We start from the raw sequence: 24473 nt of genomic DNA on the forward strand, positions 1-24473 counted from the left end.
TTCATGTGTTCCGAGGATAGTGGATATATATAGCGAAACTATAAGTGGAAAAAAAGTTATTTGAACTTCATAGAAATCATGGTCGATCTAAGTTTTTATATTTCTATGCATATTCCAGACCCATAGGCTCCTGGAATTTGGCAAAATGTTCCTCAATTTTGACCAAGTTTGAAGCAACTATTGCACATAATACAGCGAACAAAACGAACGTCACTACAAAAAATCGGTTTGTTTTTCCTTCAAACATCCAGTTTGTTCAGAACATTCAACTTCTAAAACAATATATTGTTGCTTTGTACGTATAAGGATACTTATAGGTACCCGCCTGTGACAAACATCAGGGCCTCTAGAATACTAATCAAAAATTTAACCATTATCTGTATTCTATTAAAAATAAAAAAAAAACTCTTTATTTACAAACAAATATCTATATATGCAATTTGTGAGTCGTAGAAGACTCCACCCATAGTAAATAATCGAAAAATATCGTAGGGATAACCTCGTTTTTTATTATAGGTCCCACGGGACCTTATCACGCTGGTATCGCATCCGGTGTTATCACATACACAAGGGTTAATATATGGCCTCAAACACCCATGCAAAAATTGGTCGATATCGGTCCATAATTATATATAGGTTCAATATAAACCGATCCCCAGATTTGACCTCCGGAGCACCTTGGAAGAGCAAAATTCTTCCCATTCGGTTGAAATTTGGTACGTGATGTTCGTATATGGTATCTAACAACCATGCAGGAATTGGTTCCTATCAGTCCATAATTATATATAGCTCCCATATAAACCGATCACCAGATTTGACCTCCGGTGCCTTTTGGAGAAGCAAAATTCATCCGATCTGGTTGAAATTTGGTACGTGGTGGTAGTATATGATATTTAACAACCATGCCAAAAGTGGTCCATATCAGTCCATAATCATTTATAGCCCCCATATAAACCGAGATTTGGTTTTGGAGCCTCTTGGATTAGCAAATTTCATCCGAGTGAGTTGAAATTTGTGGATGACAGTCTTTCGTAGAAGTTTCTACGCAATCCATGGTGGAGGGTACATAAGATTCGGCCTGGCCGAATTTACGGCCGTATATACTTGTTTTTTTTTTTCAAATTGTTCCGAATGTCTATTCTCTTTACTCCGAATACTCATTTTAATATTCACATTAAATAATATTTAGACTTAAGCATATCAAAAATTTGGCCTTATCAAAAAACAGTTTTCCGAAACAACAAATAAGCGGTTTCACAGAAATTGCTCTCTTTTCATTCTTTCGCTATGTTATGTTGATATCTTTCGTCAACCCTCACGGTTTCCATCTATATTTCTTTCTCTATACTCTCTCCCTCTCTCTCTCTCTGTCGCTCTCTGAATAAAATATCACAACATAAATATGTTTACTCGAAATTTGTAAATTTATATATGTTTACATTCACATGTATTATTTTTATGAAACATTCATGCCCCAAGCATAATATATTCTAACATATTAACATATGTGTCCCAAACATTTAGTGCTAGTTTAGGAACATTACATGTTTGCACTTAAATATACTGTGTTTAAAAATTATGCGCGAAACACATTTTGTTTATATCGGAACATATGAAAAACATATTTCTCTAACAGTGTAGGTTTTCAAATCCTGGGAGGGGGCTAAACATTTTCTGTTGGGGTCTAAGCCCTCCCCCCCAGAGGCCTTTCTACGCTTATGATCGTAGCCTTTCGACTCTTATGGGCGAATTCGTTATTAAATCTTACCTGATAATGGTTCCAAAGAATGGTTTTCCTCTTCCCGATTGCACTGGACATTGTATTTGTGATCACAAATAACACCATTAAAATCTGTTCCATCAGCACATTCCATTTGGAATATTTGATAATTTGAGCATATTAAAAATTTTGAACACTCAAAAGGATGAGGATATGTACCAGAAATCATGGAATGACAAAACGTTTCCAAGTTGAAAGATGTTGCATTATGAGAAATTATATCCGAATTGTTTGCGGAATCCACGGATACACCCAAATATTTAGATGATAGCATAGTTTTGTCATCAATTGGAATTTCCGGAACTATAATGTGGGGATATTGAAAAAAGACAGGCTGCTTACTTACAGATTGAGGTTGACCATACGGAGGTCCCTGAGTGGGGATTGGATTGTTAATGTCATTTTCATCCTTATCTGCTGGTCTTCCATATGGATCATCATAACATTTCTTAGGGATATTATCATCATAATTCAAAGGTCCTCCAGATGAATGTCCACGGTGATGAAGATTTTTATTGTGATTATCCATGGGCATTTGATCTTCAAATTGATTGATTTGAACCGTTCCCTCACTATATAATGATCTTAGCGTGGTTTGATCTCCATAAGTGTTGATATTTCCATTTTGATTGTAACTCCATGGAATTTGGTGTTCCAATGGCATTTGATGTGGGTCTTCAAATTGGTTAAGTGGCACAAGCTCCTTACTGTATTGATCACCAAAATGATTGATATTTCCATTTTGATTGTAACTCCATGGAATTTGATATGAATCCTCAAATTCGTTAGATTGCCCATATGGGTGATATGGTCTTAGATGTTGATCTCCATACCTATGGGTGTTTCCATTTTGATTATAATCCCATTCTATTTGATTTTGATCTTCATATTGTTGGGAAAAAGAATTTTCATCATAATTTCCATATGGGTTTGGATTGATATCGGGGTGATAATTTTGTGGACTTTCGTATGGATCGTTATTAACATCGCCATAATTATCCATAGGCCTTTGATATGGCTCCTGATATTGATTTTGGTTCTTATATTCATCTATATCTAAAGTCCTTTGAGTTAGATTATTGGTTTCACTATTATTCAAGGGACTTTGGGATGATGTGTCATTGAGACCTCCATTGTCTTGACGATAAGGAACTTTATCTTCATCATGAAATTGTGGATTTTTATAAATATCTTTCTGGTCTTCATATATAGCATGGGATGAATCTATTGGCCTCTGAGAGAAATTTTCATATGGATTTCGATTATCAACCAAATTCTTTGGCTTAAATGTTTCTCTGTGTTGTAGCGGTCCATTTTGATGAATATATTCCTCTTGGACATATGGAGTGAAAGATAAATCCCTTGACCTCTGATAGTCATCATTATAGGCATCGTGTAGCCTGTCATTATTATGAATATTCTCCCGGTCTCCATATGAAGTTAAAGATAAATCCATTGGCTTCTGATAGCTATCTTCATCATATTGATGCATTCCTTGTCCATTGGTATACATGTCATAACCTTTGTCGATAGTTAACGATTGATCCTGATGTTGTTCAATTCCATCTTGATATTGAGATTGCTCCCTATAAACCAAATTACCATCAACCTCCGCTTGGGAATATTGATATTGTTGTTGTTGTACCCCAGGATCTTCATCATATGAAGCGATTCTCTTTTGAGGAGTTTCTTGATTGTGTCTTAATGAAACCCCAACCTTATTTGCTAACCATGACTGATATACGCTACTGTAACTAGCACCAGAAGTATCATAGAAATTCGGTATTTGATATCCATAATACATTTGTTGTTGCATTTGGAAACCATTTGAGTTCTGTTGTCTTTGTCCTTGACTGTAGGCGTAGCCTTGATTGGCTAGGAAAGCATTAGCCTAACAAGAAAACACAAAAATAAAATATTAGCAATTATATATCGAAAGGAAAGTAATTATTATGGTGTTGAAAAACGGTATTGGTTTTATTTACGGTTTATTATATTGTTTACAAGCCACCAAAACAGTTTGCATCTGAGTTAATTTAAACAAGTATATACGGCCGTAACTTCGGCCAGGCCGAATCTTATGTACCCTCCACCATGGATTGCGTAGAAACTTCTACGAAAGACTGTCATCCACAAATTTCAACTCACTCGGATGAAATTTGCTGCTCCAAGAGGCTCAAAAACCAAATCTCGGGATCGGTTTATATGGGGGCTATATATGATTATGGACTGATATGGACCACTTTTGGCATGGTTGTTAAATATCATATACTACCACCATGTACCAAATTTCAACCAGATCGGATGAATTTTGCTTCTCTAAAAGGCACCGGAGGTCAAATCTGGGGATCAGTTTATATGGGGGATATATATAATTATGGACTGATATGAACCAATTCCTGCATGGTTGTTGGATAACATATACTAGGTTAGGTTAGGTTAGGTGGCAGCCCGATGTATCAGGCTCACTTAGACTATTCAGTCCATTGTGATACCACATTGGTGAACTTCTCTCTTACCACTGAGTGCTGCCCGATTCCATGTTAAGCTCAATGGCAAGGGATCTCCTTTTTATAGCCGAGTCCGAACGGCGTTCCAAATTGCGCTGAAACCACTTAGAGAAGCTCTTAAAACCCTCAGAAATGTCACCAGCATTACTGAGGTGGGATAATCCACCGCTGAAAAACTTTTTGGTGTTCGGTCGAAGCAGGAATCGAACCCACGACCTTGTGTATGCAAGGCGGGCATGCTAACCATTGCACCACGGTGGCTCCCATAACATATACTAACATCACGTACCAACTTTCAACCGAATCGGATGAGTTTTGCTCTTCCAAGGGGCTCCGGAGGTCAAATCTGGGGATCGGTTTATATAGGGGATATATATAATTATGGACCGATTTCGACCAATTTTTGCATGGGTTTTTGAGGCCATATATTAACACCACGTACCAAATTTCAAGTGAATCAGATCAATTTTGTTCTTCCAAGAAGCTCCGGAGGTCAAATCTGGTGATCGGTTTATATGGGGGCTATATAATTATGGGCCGATGTGGGCCATTTATTGCATGGTCATTAGAGACCATATACTAACACCATGTACCAAATTTCAACCGGATCGGATTAAATTTGCTTCTCTTAGAGTCCCCGCAAGCCAAATTTGGGGGTCCGTTTATATGGGGGCTATACGTAAAAGTGGACCGATATCGTCCATTTGCAATACCATTCGACCTACATCAATAACAACAACTTGTACCAAGTTTCAAGTCGATAGCTTGTTTCGTTCGGAAGTTAGCGTGATTTCAACAGACGGACGGACATGCTCAGATCGATGCTCACACGGATGAAAAAGACTGTTTTTCATATGTTTGGCTATAAACATTATATGTTTGGAACACAAATTTTTAAACACAATATTTTTGAGTGCAAGCATATAATGTTCATAAACTAGCATAACATGTTTGGGACATATATGTTAATATGCTAGAACATATTATGTTTGGGACATAAAATTTTTGTAAATATAATATGCTTGGATGCAAACATATATTAATTTAGAAATAGCCTATAAACATATATGTGTTTAGTAGCTTGGAGCGCTATTTAACAGGGAGCGATATTGAATTAAGTTGGTGGTTGTTGCTTGTTATTACAAAATTAACATTTTATTTTTCCTTGGGCAATTGATCAGCTACTTCTTTGATCCTTACAAACTGTGTGGTCCGCTGTTCGAATCCCCGTCCGGCAAAAGGTAAAATTAAAATAAAAAAAATCATACAATTGAATAATTTCTTCTACAATGTTTGTATTACAGAAAAAGGTGCTAAGAACTAAAAAATCTCGTGGAAGTGAGAAAGATGTGGGGGAATATACAATTGGGCAGAAACAAAATTTTGAGCATTCAGGTCGAAAACCTATGTTGTCAGCACCTATATTACCTGTTTATTTTCATAATTCATTATGATTTAAATATATAAATAAATAAATAAAATTTTGAGAATTTTTTTTATGCATATAATAATTTTGGGTGCAAAATGCTTCCAAACATATTATATGTTCATATAATAACATATTGTTGTTTTGGAAGACAACATTATTGAATTTGGATGCAAAAATACAAAATGTTTGGAACTTAGACTACCCAAACATATATTGTTTAGACCAATATGCTTTCAAACATATTATATATTGGAAGAGATCAAACATATAAATGTTTGGGCAATACCCAAAAATGTATATGCTTGAAGCAAAATATGTTTGGGAGTATATGTTACAGAAGCGATTTTTTGTGAGCGTGCAGGATTTCACCACGACCCAGAATATACATACTTTATGGGGTCTTATAGCAATATTTCGATAAATTTCAGCCGGATCGGATGAAATTTGCTTCTATTAGACAAATCGCAAGCCAAATTTGGGGGTCCGTTTATATGGGGGCTATACGTAAAAGTGGACCGATATGGACCAATTTTTGCATGGTTATTAGAGACCATATGCTAACACCATGTACCAAATTTCAGCCGGATCGGATGAAATTTGCTTCTCTTAGAGGCTCCGCAAGCCAAATTTGGGGGTCCGTTTATATGGGGGCTATACGTAAAAGTGGACCGATATGACCCATTTGCAATACCATCCGACCTACATCAATAACAACTACTTGTGCCAAGTTTCAAGTCGATAGCTTGTTTCGTTCGGAAGTTAGCGTGATTTCAACAGACGGACGGACGGACGGACGGACATGCTCAGCTCGACTCAGAATTTCACCACGACCCAGAATATATATACTTTAGAGCAATATTTCGATGTGTTACAAACGGAATGACAAAGTTAATATACCCCCATCCTATGGTGGAGGGTATAAACATATTTATCAATTTAGTTTAGCCATTTTATTTCCATTAAGTTAAATTTTTGTGTGAAATAGTAAAATTTACTAGTTTCAGTAGAAAAAAATCCTAAATTGAAAGCAGTTAGGAATAGTTCATTAACTAGAATAAGACATGGAATTTTACTAATACTGTTTTCTTCGCTGGGTATAAGAATTTACTACTGAACAAGAAAATTTTATTCACTGATAACAAAGCATTCGTAAAAATAAACAAAAACCGAACTACAAGCTAGTTTTCTCAAATTTACTAAAATTTCTTATAAAATGATAATTCTGACTTCCTTTATTATAGAAAGCTTATCATACATTCGAATAACACTTGGCATAGAAAAATATTTTAGTTCATTCGTACTAAGAAGTATTCAATCCTTTCAAAACTTAAGGAAACACACTTGTTAGAATATAGGAAATTTTCCTATATTTCTTTTATCTACCTGTAATCGATACCTGTCATCGATGTAATCGATATGTTTGCGCGTGGGTTGTTTTCTTAGTTGGAATCGCGTTGTTATGGTATACGTAGAGATTGTTCAAAAATAATATAGTAAAATCATATAATAAATAACAAATCAAATATATAAAATACTAGCGTAACCCGGCCCGCTTCGCTGCGCATTCCGAAGCATATTTGTAGGAACAATTTGCGTTAACTTAGTCAACCATATCCTTCGTGCTGAAAACAAATTCGAAAATACGGAGGATATTCATATGTAAAACGGTTCGTCTTAATAAATGTCTGGGGGAGGGTGTACCCTTTCCTCCAAATTTTTTAAATAATGTTCTGTATTCAAGTAGTTGGATAATCTTCTATATTTCTTGAGAATTTTAAGTGTGGTTTGTCAAGGAAAGGTATCCTTCTCCTCAAAATTAAGCACTATATTATAATAACATACAATAAAATATTGTTTCCCATCCAATAAATCGGAAAAAGCAAAAGTAGTAAAAAAGTTTACCACATTAACCCTCTATGTTGGCTGCCAATTTCATGTAAATTTAAGTTCGTTACTAAAAAGAAGTCTGGCAGAAGCCTGTGCAAAAATCATAAAATTATGTACCGAGTTCCCATTTATGGACAACCCTCTACTTTCAATTTAAGAAAAAAAAAACGGACAAAAGGGAACCCTCTCCCCACCTTCACTCCACACCGACCTGATATCGGAATTATAAGCCTAAAGGGGCGGCCTCTCTTCCGTCCAAATATCACAAAGTCAGGTATCAACTATTAATATCGTAACCTCTCCCCAGTCCTCTGTAAATTTCAAGTAACTCGGTAAAGTTTAATTGTTTCTCTGTATGTACTTAAGAGAAGCCGATGTCTCCCTATGCCCCTTTGTTTTTATTAAAAAATCGGAACCTGATATAAATTTCGTAACCTCGCCCATTTTTTCCGTAAAATTTCAGTCGCGGGAATTTAGTTTTGTTTTCACTGTACTTTAAAAAAAAAGTCGGGCAAAGGGGCTGTTCCCAACCCTCCCCCCCACCCAAATATCGAAAAGTAATGTAGAGGATTTTTGTCTATATGCCAACCCCAACATTCAATGAAAATTTCAAGCAAATCGCATAATTTTGTTCAAAGTTTCAAAAAGTAGGGCAAGGGGGAGGTCCCTCTCCCCGTCGACATATGAAATCATCAGGTATCCGATATTAATTAAATAACCTCACTGCATGTTCTCTGTAAATCTCAGATAATTTAGAGAATTTTAGTTTTTTCACTGTACTTTAAAAAATGTCGAACAAAGGGAGGTCCCCCTCCGCCACCAAATATCGAAATATAAAGTAGCGGATCTTTGTCTAGATGCCAACCCCAACCTTCAATGAAAATTTCAAGCAAATCGGTCAACTTTGGTCCAAATTTCAAAAAGTCCGACAAAGGGGAGGTCCCCTCCGCGACCAGGTGTCAAAAAATGAGGTACCCTATTTTCACCACATGAACGCCCCCTACGATCTCTGAAAGTTTCAAGTAAATCGGTTCAGCCGTTTCGTAGCCAACTCGGACCATACAAACAAACAAAAAGTCGCTTAAGGGGAGGTACCCCCTCCCGATCAAATTTCGGAAAAAAAAATTGCGAATCTTTGTCTAGGGATCACCCCCTACTATCCCTGAAAACTTCGTGCAAATCGGTCAAGTTTGGTTTAATTTTCAAAAAGTCGGACAAAGGGGAGGTTCCTCTCCGCGACCATATGTCAAAAAATGAGGTACCCTATTTTCAGCACATGAGTGCCCCCCACGATCTCTGAAAGTTTCAAGTAAATCGGTTCAGCCGTTTTCGCGCCAACCCGGAACATACAAATAAACAAACAAACAAATAAACAAACATAATTTGAATTTTATATATATAGATTTGTTATATTAAATTAGTGAGAACAATTTTCGTTTTTTTAAAATTATTAAGCATAAATAACAAACAATAAGTCTATCAATGTTCATGATGGTGTACAAAGAAAGAAAACACCAACAGAATAACAACCCCTTCATTCATTAGGTAACATTCAGGACGCTAACCTTTTGTGAAAAAATTGGTTTATGACATTTTATATTTGTACACTCTTAGAAAAATATGTTTTTCATATGTTCCGATATAAACAAAATGTGTTTCGGGCACAATTTTAAAACACAATATATTTAAGTGCAAACATGTAATGTTCCTAAACTAGCACTAAATGTTTGGGACACATATGTTAATATGTTAGAATATATTATGCTTGGGACATGAATGTTTCATAAAAATCATATGTGTGAATGCAAACATGTATAAATTTACAAATTTCGACTAAACACACATATGTTGTGATATTTTATTCAAAGCGACAGAGAGAGTATAGAGAAAGAAATAGAGATGGAAACCGGGAGAGTTGACAAAAGATATCAACATAACACAGCGAAAAAATCAAAAGAGAACAATTTCTGTGAAACCGCTTGTATGTTGTTTCGGAAAACTGTTTTATGATAAGGCCAAAAATTTGATATGCTTAAGTCTAAATATTATTTAATTTGAATAAAGAGAATGGACATTCGGAACCAAGAGAATAGACATTTGAAAAACAAACAGCATATGTTTTCGCCTTGAGAGCAGCATTTTATGTTATGTATGTGTGGACTTGTGTTTTGTTTATCATTTTGGCATTATGGGCACAATTTTTTTCTTGGTTCGTTAAAAGAAATCAGGGGTCTTCATAAAAATAACAAAAGGGCACTATACTCTTTTTAGAGTTGGGACAGTAAAATGAAATAAGGAGGAAATAGTGAAAAATTACACAGTAAAATGTATAAAAACAAAGTTTAGTTCCTCTTTATTAATAGGTAGTCCACGAGGAGTTGACGGACACCTTCAAATATAAAAGCGGGCATTTAGTTCGAGTTTTGCAGCTAAAACAATTTAAAAAGTTTATTTTCTTTAAAATGAATTATTAAAGAATAAAAGGCATTTTAGAGCGATGGTATTAAATGCTAGTAAAAAACTGTTCACGCCTAAATAAATTTATGTTTATATTATAAAATTATTTATGTATGTTTATACTCGACTCCACGTTCTTCTTTTGTTAGAGTTTTTGAAATCCTTCCAAATTTTAAAGTTTTGTACCAAAAACAGTTTTTTGTTACAAAATTGTTATTTTTGCAATAAAAAATAATATTTTATCCAAAAATCAGTCAATTTCGTTTATATCAAGCACTGTTACTGACTATAAATCTTTAATAACCCACATTTCCATGTTTCATTATAAAAATGTAATATAGTATAAATATAAATGTGTAAATTAAAAAAAAAGTGTTCGGTCGGAGCAGGGATTGAACCCACGACCCTTTGCATGCAAGGCAGACATGTTAACCACTGCTCCACGTGACAAACAAATGTATGTTTCTGTTAAATAATGTTATGTTTGCATGGGCTCGTGGGCGCTGCAAACTATGCTATATAAATATAAAGTATAACGATAATTATCTGCTGGTGACTATAACAGCTACGTAGCCCAATGGATAGTGTGTTGGCTTACAAACTGTATGGTCCTCGGTTCGATTATCCGTGCAGGCGAAAGGTTAGGTTAGGTGGCAGCCCGATGTATCAGGCTCACTTAGACTATTCAGTCCATTGTGATACCACAGTGGTGAACTTCTCTCTTATCACTGAGTGCTGCCCTATTCCATGTTAAGCTCAATGACAAGGGACCTCCTTTTTATAGCCGAGTCCGAACGGCTTTCCACATTGCAGTGAAACCACTTAGAGAAGCTTTGAAACCCTCAGAAATGTCACCAGCATTACAGAGGTGGGTAATCCACCGCTGAAAAACTTTTGGTGTTCGGTCGAAGCAGGAATCGAACCCACGACCTTATGTATGCAAGGCGGGCATGCTAACCATTGCACCACGGTGGCTCCCGAAAGGTAAATTTTATAAAAGTGAATAATTTCTTCAACATCATTTGTATTACAGAAGAAGGTGCCAAGAACTAAAATATTTCGTGGAAGTGAAAATTAAGAGTATGTTAAGCAATGAGCACAATCGTCTTTGGAAAAAATTCTTCCAAGCATATAATATTTTTGGGCTCAAAATGCTTCCAAACATATAATATGTTCACATAAAGCAAACATATTAATGTTTCGGCAGTATCCAATGATATATGTGCTTCCTGCAAAATATGTTTGGAACATATGTTAAAGAAGCGATTTTTTTTGAGGGTGTAGGCATTGAAATTGTAAAAGAAGGACAAAATCGTTAGGCAGCAACTTATTAAATGTGAAAGGTACAAGAAGAAGAAAAAAATTACGGTTTACAGTTGATAACATTACATGGAAATTGGAAATAATAATAAACTAATATTTCGATGCTGTCGATTCTTAATAAATATATCTATATATATAAAATTCAAATTATGTTTGTTTATTTGTTTGTTTGTTTGTTTGTTTATTTGTATGTTCCGGGTTGGCGCGAAAACTGCTGAACCGATTTACTTGAAACTTTCAGAGATCGTGGGGGGCACTCATGTGCTGAAAATAGGGTACCTCATTTTTTGACATATGGTCGCGGAGAGGAACCTCCCCTTTGTCCGACTTTTTGAAAATTAAACCAAACTTGACCGATTTGCACGAAGTTTTCAGGGATAGTAGGGTGTGATCCCTAGACAAAGATTCGCAATTTTTTTTTCCGAAATTTGATCGGGAGGGGGTACCTCCCCTTAAGCGACTTTTTGTTTGTTTGTATGGTCCGAGTTGGCTACGAAACGGCTGAACCGATTTACTTGAAACTTTCAGAGATCGTAGGGGGCGTTCATGTGGTGAAAATAGGGTACCTCATTTTTTGACACCTGGTCGCGGAGGGGACCTCCCCTTTGTCGGACTTTTTGAAATTTGGACCAAAGTTGACCGATTTGCTTGAAATTTTCATTGAAGGTTGGGGTTGGCATCTAGACAAAGATCCGCTACTTTATATTTCGATATTTGGTGGCGGAGGGGGACCTCCCTTTGTTCGACATTTTTTAAAGTACAGTGAAAAAACTAAAATTCTCTAAATTATCTGAGATTTACAGAGAACATGCAGTGAGGTTATTTAATTAATATCGGATACCTGATGATTTCATATGTCGACGGGGAGAGGGACCTCCCCCTTGCCCTACTTTTTGAAACTTTGAACAAAATTATGCGATTTGCTTGAAATTTTCATTGAATGTTGGGGTTGGCATATAGACAAAAATCCTCTACATTACTTTTCGATATTTGGGTGGGGGGGAGGGTTGGGAACAGCCCCTTTGCCCGACTTTTTTTTTAAAGTACAGTGAAAACAAAACTAAATTCCCGCGACTGAAATTTTACGGAAAAAATGGGCGAGGTTACGAAATTTATATCAGGTTCCGATTTTTTAATAAAAACAAAGGGGCATAGGGAGACATCGGCTTCTCTTAAGTACATACAGAGAAACAATTAAACTTTACCGAGTTACTTGAAATTTACAGAGGACTGGGGAGAGGTTACGATATTAATAGTTGATACCTGACTTTGTGATATTTGGACGGAAGAGAGGCCGCCCCTTTAGGCTTATAATTCCGATATCAGGTCGGTGTGGAGTGAAGGTGGGGAGAGGGTTCCCTTTTGTCCGTTTTTTTTTCTTAAATTGAAAGTAGAGGGTTGTCCATAAATGGGAACTCGGTACATAATTTTATGATTTTTGCACAGGCTTCTGCCAGACTTCTTTTTAGTAACGAACTTAAATTTACATGAAATTGGCAGCCAACATAGAGGGTTAATGTGGTAAACTTTTTTACTACTTTTGCTTTTTCCGATTTATTGGATGGGAAACAATATTTTATTGTATGTTATTATAATATAGTGCTTAATTTTGAGGAGAAGGATACCTTTCCTTGACAAACCACACTTAAAATTCTCAAGAAATATAGAAGATTATCCAACTACTTGAATACAGAACATTATTTAAAAAATTTGGAGGAAAGGGTACACCCTCCCCCAGACATTTATTAAGACGAACCGTTTTACATATGAATATCCTCCGTATTTTCGAATTTGTTTTCAGCACGAAGGATATGGTTGACTAAGTTAACGCAAATTGTTCCTACAAATATGCTTCGGAATGCGCAGCGAAGCGGGCCGGGTTACGCTAGTTTAATATATTAATAAAACGTGTCTTTTATTGAAGAAAAAGTTGCCTATATAAATAAATAAAATTGTATTTAAAAACGAAGATAAGCAGTTCTAATTTTGAAGTAAAAGGTTTACCACAAATATGTAAGATTTGTCCAAATGAATGAAAAAACTTCAATAAAATCATTCCATATATGAATTCAATTCAGTTAATTTTTTTCATTCTGTAGTATAGTGGTACATAAATATAGGAAAATGTTAACTAATATATGGAATGCATTCTACCTAATTTCTACGAAAATCACATCGTTCAAACAAATGAAAATGTCTTTGGCGCTATACGAAGTTCAACTTTCTACACAATGAGTTCATTTTAACAAACAAATGAAAATGTCTTTGGCGCTATACGAAGTTCAACTTTCTACACAATGAGTTCATTTTAACTTAAATAAAGGGTCACTTCTTTCTGGGTGTCTGAATGAATTTTAAATTTGTATCACTTTCCTATATAAGAAAATCTGTGTCTTACAAAAATGTAACTATAAAGAAATTATTTATACACTATGGGAACTCTTTTTTCCCGCAAGTGGATAAAAAATTTCCCATATATGAGAAAACTACTAAAATTACATCGCTTACCGCTGAATGTAATCAATCATGGCTTCCCCATTCTATGCTTACCAACATATAGTCATTCCCATAAAAGAGAGTCTCAACCATAGGATGGGGGGTATATTAACTTTGTAACACCGTTTGTAACACATAGAAGTATTGGTCTAAGAGCCTCTTGGAGGAGCAAAATTCATCCGATTCGTTTGAAATCTGGAATATCGGTCCATAATTATATATAGCCCCCGTATAAATCGATCCCCAGATTTGAACTCCGGAACCTCTTGAAGGAGCAAAATTCAACCAATTCGGTTGAAATTTGGTACGTGGTGTTAGTAAGTGGTCTCTAACAACCATGAAAAATTGGTCCATATCGGTCCATAATTATATATAGCCCCCATATAAACCGTTCTCCAGATTTGACCTCCGGCTCCTCTTGGAGGAACAAAATTCATCCGATCCGGTTGAACTTTGGAACGCGGTGTAAGTTATGGCCTCTAAAAACCATGCCAAAATTGGTCCATATCGGTCTATAGTTATATATAGCCGATCCCCAATCACACATCAAGATTTTATTTCTATAGAAAATTTTCTCAAAATTTTATTTCTATAGAAAATTTTCTCAAAATTTTATTTCTATAGAAAATTTTCTCAAAAGTTTAATTCTATAGAAAATTTTCTCAACATTTTATTTCTAGAGAAAATTTTCTCAAAATTTTATTTCTATAGAAAATTTTGTCAAAATTTTATTTCTATAAAAAATTTTGTTGAAATTTTATTTCTATAGAAAATTTTGTCAAACTGAATTATATACGTATTTAACCGGCCTTTTTTATATACCACGTATGGACTAACTTACATTTTAAAAGATGGTGTTAGGAAGTTTTAAGATACCTTGCCACCGGCAAGTGTTGCCGCAATCCAAGTAATTCGATTGTGGATGACAGTCTTTAGTAGAAGTTTCTACGCAATCCATGGTGGAGGGTACATAAGCTTCGGCCTGGCCGAACTTACGCCGTATATACTTGTTAATTTTTGTGTTAGATCATACTATCAAAGTCCATTGTGAGTAAGTCCTCCCTTTTTGTAGAAGTAGTAATTTTCCCTTGTTAATGCAAGTTATAATCGTTAAAAAATTAAAAATTCGACACATACGATTTTTTTAATTTGGTTAAATTTGATAACATTTTCTATAGAAAAACAAGTAAGGAAAGTCTAAAGTCGGGCGGGGCCGACTATATTATACCCTGCACCACTTTGTAGATCTAAATTTTCGATACCATATCACATCCGTCAAATATGTTTGGGGCTATATATAAAGGTTTGTCCCAAATACATACATTTAAATATCACTCGATTTGGACAGAATTTGATAGACTTCTACAAAATCTATAGACTCAAAATTTAAGTTGGCTAATGCACCAGGGTGGAACACAATTTTAGTAAAAAATATGGGAAACATTTAAATCTGAAGCAATTTTAAGGAATCTTCGCAAAAGTTTATTTATGATTAATCGCTCGATATATATGTATTAGAAGTTTAGGAAAATTAGAGTCATTTTTACAACTTTTCGACTTAGCAGTGGCGATTTTACAAGGAAAATGTTGGTCGAAATCAGAAAAACATATATATGAGAGCTAAATCTAAATCTTAACCGATGTCAACCAAATTTGGCACGCATAGCAACAATGCTAATTCTACTCCCTGTGCAAAATTTCAACTAAATCGGAGTTAAAAATTGGCCTCTGTGGTTATATGAGTGTAAATCGGGCGAAAGCTATATATGGGAGATATATCTAAATCTGAACCGATTTCAACCAAATTTGGCACGCATAGCTACAATGCTAATTCTACTCCCAGTGCAAAATTTCAACTAAATCGGAGTTAAAAATTGGCCTCTGTGGTCATATGAGTGTAAATCGGGCGAAAGCTATATATGGGAGATATATCTAAATCTTAACCGATGTCAACCAAATTTGGCACGCATAGCTCCAATGCTAATTCTACTCCCTGTGCAAAATTTCAACTAAATCGGAGTTAAAAATTGGCCTCTGTGGTCATATGAGTGTAAATCGGGCGAAAGCTATATATGGGAGATATATCTAAATCTGAACCGATTTCAACCAAATTTGGCACGCATAGCTACAATGCTAATTCTACTCCCAGTGCAAAATTTCAACTAAATCGGAGTTAAAAATTGGCCTCTGTGGTCAAATGAGTGTAAATCGGGCGAAAGCTATATATGGGAGCTATATCTAAATCTGAACCGATTTGGCTGATATTTTGCAAGTTTTTCGAGACTCATAAAATATTCGGATGTACGGAATTTGACGAAGATCGGTTGATATACACGCCAATTATGACCAGATCGGTGCAAAATATATATGGCAGCTATATCTAAATCTGAACCGATTTTTTCCAAAATCAATAGGGATCGTCTTTGAGCCGAAACAGGACCCTATACCAAATTTTAGGACAATCGGACTAAACCTGCGAGCTGTACTTTGCACACAAAAATACATCAACAGACAGACAGACGGACAGACAGACAGACGGACATCGCTAAATCGACTCAGAATTTAATTCTAAGACGATCGGTATACTAAACGATGGGTCTCAGACTTTTCCTTCTTGGCGTTACATACAAATGCACAAACTTATTATACCCTGTACCACAGTAGTGGTGAAGGGTATAAATATGGGAAACATTTAAATCTGAAGCAATTCTAAGGAAACTTCGCAAAAGTTTATTTATGATTTATCGCTCGATATATATGTATTAGAAGTTTAGGAAAATTAGAGTCATTTTTACAACTTTTCGACTAAGCAGTGGCGATTTAACAAGGAAAATGTTGGTATTTTGACCATTTTGTCGAAATCAGAAAAACATATATATGGGAGCTATATCTAAATCTGAACCGATTTCAATCAAATTTGGCACACATGACTATATTACTAATTTTACTCCTAGTGCAAAATTTCAACCAAATTGGGCCAACGCTCTGGCTTCTGGGGCCATATAAGTCCATATCGGGCGAAAAATATATATGGAAGCTATATCTAAATCTGAACCGATTTCAAGCAAATTTGGCACACAACACTATACTACCAATTGTACTCCTTGTGCAAAATTTCAAGCTAATCGGGATAAAACTCTGGCTTCTGGGTCCATGTAAGTGCATATCGGGCGAAAGATATATATGGGAGCTATATCTAAATCTGAATCGATTTCAACCAAATTTGGCACGCATAGCTACAATGCTAAATCTACTCCCTGTGCAAAATTTCAACCAAATTGGGCCAAAACTTTGGCTTTTAGGACCATATTAGTCCATATCGGGCGAAAGATATATATGGGAGCTATATCTAAATCTGAACCGATTTCAATAAAATTTTGCACACTTGACTATACTACTAATTGTACTCCTAGTGCAAAATTCCAACCAAATTCGGCCAAAAATCTGGCTTCTGGGGCCATATAAGTCCATATCGGACGAAAGATATATATGGGAGCTATATCTAAATCTGAACCGATTTCAATCAAATTTTGCACACTTGACTATACGACTAAGTGTTATTTTTGTACAAAATTTCAAGCAAATCGGTATAAAACTCTGGCTGCTGGGTCCATATTAGTGCATATTAGGCGAAAGATATATATGGGAGCTATATCTAAATCTGAACCCATTTCTTCCAAAATCAATAGGGTTCTATTCTGACCCAAATTAGGAACATGTGCCAAATTTGAAGGCGATTGGACTTAAATTGCGACCTAGACTTTGATCACAAAAATGTGTTCACAGACAGACGGACGGACAGACGGACATAGTTATATCGACTGAGGGACCCACCCTGAGCATTATTGCCAAAGACACCATGTGTCTATCTCGTCTCCTTCTGGGTGTTACAAACATATGCACTAACTTATAATACCCTGTTCCACAGTGTGGCGCAGTGTATAAAAATGTTGCTAAAATTTTTAATGGAAATAAAATTTTGACAAAATTTTCTATAGAAATAAAATTTTGTTATTTCTTTTTTATAGAAATAAAGTTTAGACAATATTTTCTGTAGAAGTGACATTTTGGCAAAATTTTCTGAAGAAATAAAACTTTAACAAATTTGTCTAAGGAATAAAATTTTTCAGTATAACATTTTTTTGTTTGGTAGTTTTTAGAAAATTTTTCTCCAAATTTTGGTAAATTGTTTTTTTGGCTCGATTTGCAACCGTGGTCGATGTACAACCACTTTTGTTTCTTTAGTTTTTTATTTTCGGCGCATATTTTTGTATTAACAATTTAAGCTCAACAAAAAATTTAAAATTCTCGTATTTGCAAAACTTTTCCCAAAAATCTGAAAGAGAATAAGTCAACTGGATTTTTTAGTTTTTTTTTGTGACATTTAATTGTCCACGATTTAAATTTTGACTTTTAACGGCAAAATAACGTATTTTCTAAGACAGATCAAAAAGAACTTCATCGGAAGTGGAGAAAAAATCATAGACGATACCGAGATGCTCTTAAAAATAAATGTTTGTCAAACAATTTCCACATTTTTCTGGGGCCAATTTACAGTGCAATGGGCATTAAAAGTGTTCACATTTTTTCACATATATTGTTTTTCTGTTTGTAACAAAAATTAATATTTAAAAAGTGTTTTTTTGTTTAGCCAAACCTTTATCACAAAATGCTTCCATAGACATATCACTATTAAAATATAAGCAAACAATTTCATTATTGAAATTTGTAAGGCAATTGTATTTCGATCAGCGTATTTATTGAATTTAACACTGAACCAGCAAAACTCAAAATATCTATGAACCGCACCGAATATTCTATTATCTTTTTATTGGTTGATTTCATTTGTGAACTAAAGGCAATGGAAACTGCGCGTATAATACTAAGGCCTGAGCCTTGCATCACTATCGAACGAATTGATATGAAATGAATCTTATATGAATTCATCCATGGCTATAAATACGGATGTTGGATGTTGTCTTTTTTATTGCTCTTATTTTTATACGGTTTTGCAGAAATCAATGGCAATCGGCTACTAAGAGATCCGTTATTCCCTACAAAAGGTAAAATTATTAATAAATTTAAATAAATTTAAACTATAATCTTTCAGTTTAAATTAATTTGATTTAAATTAATTCATATTATATTGAAATACATTTATATAAATTAATTTACTCACATATAGAAAAAAGCCTGCAAAATCGGTGTCTGCTATTAACATTGGCGGAGCTATGAACACTCACTAAATGACTGAAATTTTCGACTCAAAAATTTCAAATAAGAAACTTTAGTGCTGGAGCTTTTTTTAACTGGAAGAAAATTAATTTGGGTTGTCTAGTAGGTAACGAATTTGTATACTTGTATGTGTTAAGAAAAAAGTAAAACCACTGTAAACATTTGAATAAATTCTCGATATTCTCATCTAGAAGTTACTATTATCAGCCGATAATTTTTCAAAATGAATCGTTTGAGTTAGAAAGTGTTAGTATGGCTCTAATCATGACATCCTTCCAATTTTTATACCCTCCACCATAGGATGGGGGGTATATTAACTTTGTCATTCCGTTTGTAACACATCGAAATATTGCTCTAAGACCCCATAAAGTATATATATTCTGGGTCGTGGTGAAATTCTGAGTCGATCTGAGCATGTCCGTCCGTCCGTCTGTTGAAATCTCGCTAACTTCCGAACGAAACAAGCCATCGACTTGAAACTTGGCACAAGTAGCTGTTATTGATGTAGGTCGGATGGTATTGCAAATGGGTCATATCGGTCCACTTTTATGTATAGCCCCCATATAAACGGACCCCTAAATTTGGCTTGCGAGGCCTCTAAGAGAAACAATTTTCATCCGATCCGGCTGAAATTTGGTGCATGGTGTTAGTATATGGTCTCTAACAACCATGCAAAAATTGGTCCATATCGGTCCATAATTATATATAGCCCCCATTAAACCGATCCCCCGATTTGGCTTGCGGAGCCTCTAAGAAAAGCAAATTTCATCCGATCCGGCTGAAATTTGGTACATCGTGTTAGTATATGGTCTCTAACAACCATGCAAAAATTGGTTCGCATCGGTCTATAATTATATATAGCCCCCATATAAACCGATCCCCCGATTTGGCTTGCGGAGCCTCTAAGAGAAGCAAATTTCATCCGATCCGGCTGAAATTGGGTACATGGTGTTAGTATATGGTCTCTAACAATTTTCATCCGATCTGGCTGAAATTTGGTACATGGTGTTAGTACACGCAAAAAAAATAATTCTTTCCTCCCAAACGAAATTTTAGACAAACAAAGTTCGTTTCTCATTTGCTTTTCGCTGTAAGGAAGTGTATTTGGAAGAAAAGTATATACTTTTTGTGACTAACGTTTATTCTTTTCCAGGATGTAAAAACAATTTCAAAAAGACTAGCTAAAAAAAACATTGTTTTCTTGCTAATTGCATTTTCCCTCACATCTTTCTCACATACACGAGGTTTTTTAGTTCTTAACACCTTTTCCTGTAATACCAACAATGTAGAAGAAATTATACGATTTTATACATTTTAAATTTTGTTTACCTTTCGCCTGGACGGAGAATCGAACCGCGGACCATGCACTTTGTAAGCCAACACACTAACCACTGAGCTATGTACCTGTTATGGTCATCAATAGATAATTATCCATATAAGTTATATTTATATAGCATAGCTTGCGCCCACGAGCCGAATAAACAAAGTTTATTTAACAGAAACAAACAGTTAGTTTGGCACCGTGGAGCAGTGGTTGCTACGTCTGACTTGCATGCCAAGGGTCGTGGGTTCGATCCCTGCTTCGACCAAATTTTTTTTTTGTTTTTGTTTTTTTTTTTTACATATATTCCAGATATGGTCGGAAGATTCCGAAAAAATGTTGAACATTACATTGTAGTATATTAAATTTTGAACTGTAAAATGTGTCTTATTAAAGACCTAAAGTCAGAAAGGAACAGTGTTTGATATAAACGAAATGGACTGTGTTGTTGTTTCAAAAATAATTTTTTTTATTGAAAAAATAAAAATTTTGTAACAAACGATTTTTTTGGTGATAAAAGTTTAAAATTTTCGAAGCTATTCAAAAAACTCTAACAAAAGAAAAACGTTTTCGGTACAAGTTTTCCAAACGTTTTTTTTTTCTTTGCGTGCAGTGTGGCGCAGGCTATAACAAGTAAGGAAAGTCTGCACCACTTTGTAGATTTAAATTTTCGATACCAATCACATCCGTCAAATGTGTTGGGGGCTATATATGGTTTGTCCCAAATACATACATTTAAATATCACTCGATCTGGGCAGAATTTGATAGACTTCTACAAAATCTATAGACTTAAAATTTAAGTCGGCTAATGCACTAGAGTGGAACACAATATTAGTAAAAAATATGGGAAACATTTAAATCTGAAGCAATTTTAAGGAAAAGCTTATTTTTGATTTATCGCGCGATATATATGTATTAGAAGTTTAGGAAAATTAGAGTCATTTTTACAACTTTTCGACTAAGCAGTGGCGATTTTGCAAGGAAAATGTTGGTATTTTGACCATTTTTGTCGAAATCGAAAAAACATATATATGGGAACTATATCCAAATCTGAACCGATTTCAACCAAATTTGGCACGCATAGCAACAATGCTAATTCTACTCCCTGTGCAAAATTTCAACTAAATCGGAGCAAAAAATTGCCCTCTGTGGTCATATGAGTGTAAATCGGGCGAATGCTATATATGGGAGCTATATCTAAATCTGAACCGATTTCAATTGGCACACTTGACTACACTGCTAATTGTACACCTAGTGCAAAATTTCAACCTAATTGGGATAAAACTCTGGCTTCTGGGACCGTATTAGTCCATATCGGGCGAAAGATATATATGGGAGCTATATCTAAATCTGAACCGATTTAAAAAAATTTGGAGCACTTGACTATAGTACTAATTGTTCTTCTTGTACAAAATTTTAAGCAAATTAGGGTAAAACTCTGGCTTCTGGGGCCATATAAGCCCATATCGGGTGAAATATGTATATGGGAGCTATATCTAAATCTGAACCGATTTCTTCCAAAATCAATAGGGTTATATTCTGAGCTAAAACACATACTTGTGCCAAATTTGAAGTCGATTGGACTAAAACTGTGACCTTGACTTTGATTACAAAAATGTGTTTACGGACAGAAGGACAGGCTGTAGCATTTTTGCCAAAGACACCATGTGTCTATCTCATCTCCTGCTGGGTGTTGCAAACATATGCACTAACTTATAATACCCTGTTCCACAGTGTGGCGCAGGGTATAAAAATGTTAGCGGGGTTTGCTTATTATATAACCATCCGTATTAAGATATTCAGATCTATTGTAAGGCATTTCACTGTCTACATTGCATTGTATTCATAAAATTTTGTAAATTAATTTATTGCTCCCACATAGATAAGTATTGTAAAATTTCATTTCGGTTCCTTTAATATTATTTAATTAAAGTGAATAGATTCGGTGGAATACAATAAAGTCGATGCGCATGAAATAACCACACCGGACAACAGACACACATCGGCAGATAGTCTGACATATCGAGGGCAGACAGATGAACATCGTTATAACGATCCCAGCAAAAAAAGTGTCGCCAAAAAGTAATGAAAATGTCCTTTTTGGATCCGGAAGTGGTGCAAAATTGACGCAGAAGCGATGAATTTAACATGGGCTTGTCATAGGACGGAAGTTCTCCATTTCAACAGCCGTTGTACTGAATTTGCATCACTTCTTTAGGTGTGATCCGAATTCAATGTTTTGGATGTAAATTAAAAACAAGTAAGTAAAGTCTAAAGTCGGGCGGAGCCGAATATATTATACCCTTCACCACTATGTAGACAAACATTTGTGTTACCAACTCAACTACTTCGAATTTGCTGGGAGCTATATAAAAGTTTGCATTTCCAGATACAAATACTTTTAATGGAAGCAATATTTTGTACTTCTACAAAAACTCTAGAATTAAAATTTAAATCGGCTAACGCCCTGGGATGAAACACAATGTTGGTAAAAAATATGGGAAATATGAAGCGAGAGAAATTTTAATGCAATTGTACAAAAGAGATTTATGATTTTTCAGGCGATACATATGTATTCGAGATATAGGACAATTAGAGTAATATTTACAATTTTTGCTACTCAGCAGTGGCGATTTTACAAGGATATTGGTTAGATCTCGCCAATATATGTGGTCAAGTGTGGGTTGTGATATATTATTTGGTCTAGTTGGGCGACTAGGAGCCTTATTTAAAACTCATCCGTTCTGTGGAAATCTGGCATTGCAGTGTGTAGAATATGGCTAAGATATGGGGAAATCATCACAGAATTTTGTGTAAAGTGTGAGAATTTTGGCCATATTTGTATTGCCTGTGGAAACTATCCAGTCAATTGGAGGAAAATCACATTGAAAATGGGTGTAAAATATGAAACAGTCTACCATATTTCCCCAACTCTGGTGTACGTATATATGGGAGCTATATACAATCTGAACCAATTTTGACTAAATTTGCCATGCATAGTTAGAATATTAATTCTGCTATCTATGCGAAATTTCACGTAAATGGGAGTATAACTTTGGCCCCCCTGGTCACATGAGTGCAAATCGGACGGGAGATATATATGGGAGTCATATCTAAATCTGAACCGATTTCAACCAAATTTGCCACAATTACCTATACTACTAAACGTAATCCTTGTGCGAAATTTGAAGCAAATCACGACAAAACCCTGGATTTTGAGGCCATATAAGTTCAAATCGGACGAAATATATATATATGGGAGCTATATCTAAATCTGAATCGATTTTGACCATATTTGGCACATACAATAGTATCGTTAAAAGTACCGCTTGTGCAAAATTTGAAGTAAGTCAGGGCAAAACTCTGGCTTTTGAGACCATACAAGTCCAAATCGGGCGAAAGATATATATGTGAGCTATATCTAAATCTGAACCGATTTTAACAAAATTTGACACACTTAACGATACTATTAAACGTACCCCTTGTGCAAAATTTGAAGCAAATCACGGCAAAACTCTGGCTTTTGTGGCCATATAAGTTCAAATCGGACGAAAGATATATATGGAAGCTATATCTAAATTTGAACCGATTTCAATCAAATTTACCAAGCATTGGTAGAATGTCAATTCTAGCCTGTGTGCAAAATTTCACGAAGATAGGTAGTAAACTTTGGACTCTGTGGTCATATGAGTCTAAATCGAACGAAAGATATATATGGGAGCTATATCTAAATCGAACCGATTTGGCTGATATTTTGCAAGATTTTCGAGATTCATAAAATATTTGGATGTACGGCATTTCAAGAAAATCGGTTGATAAACACGCTAACTATGACCACATAGGGGATAAATATATATGGCAGCTATATCTAAATCTGAACCGATTTTTTCCAAAACCAATAGCGATTGTCTCTGTCCCAGGAAACTGCCCTATGCCGATCGGACTTAAATTGCGAGCTGTACTTTGTGCACAAAATTACATATACAGACAGACGGACGGACAGACAGACAGACGGACAGATGGACATCGCTAAA

The 24473-nt window shown here is 35.2% G+C and overlaps 1 protein-coding gene across 2 annotated transcripts in view; it reads right to left on the reverse strand.

The window, feature by feature from the left end:
* LOC142234928 (uncharacterized) overlaps positions 1–18814 on the reverse strand; it is a 41138-nt gene extending 22324 nt beyond the window's left edge. Inside the window, exons 1-2 of one of the 2 annotated variants that reach the window (XM_075306139.1) lie at positions 18540–18814; positions 1769–3671 (exon numbers count right to left, since the gene is read on the reverse strand). In XM_075306139.1, coding sequence (XP_075162254.1) covers positions 1769–3671; positions 18540–18599 — 1963 coding nt within the window. In that variant the 5' untranslated portion in view covers positions 18600–18814. The remainder of the gene's footprint in view (positions 1–1768; positions 3672–18539) is intronic. The other variant, XM_075306138.1, reaches the window with a different exon arrangement.
* Positions 18815–24473: the final 5659 nt, after the last annotated feature.

The sequence above is a fragment of the Haematobia irritans genome, chromosome 4, assembly GCF_050003625.1.
Source record: "Haematobia irritans isolate KBUSLIRL chromosome 4, ASM5000362v1, whole genome shotgun sequence".
NCBI lineage: Eukaryota > Metazoa > Arthropoda > Insecta > Diptera > Muscidae > Haematobia > Haematobia irritans.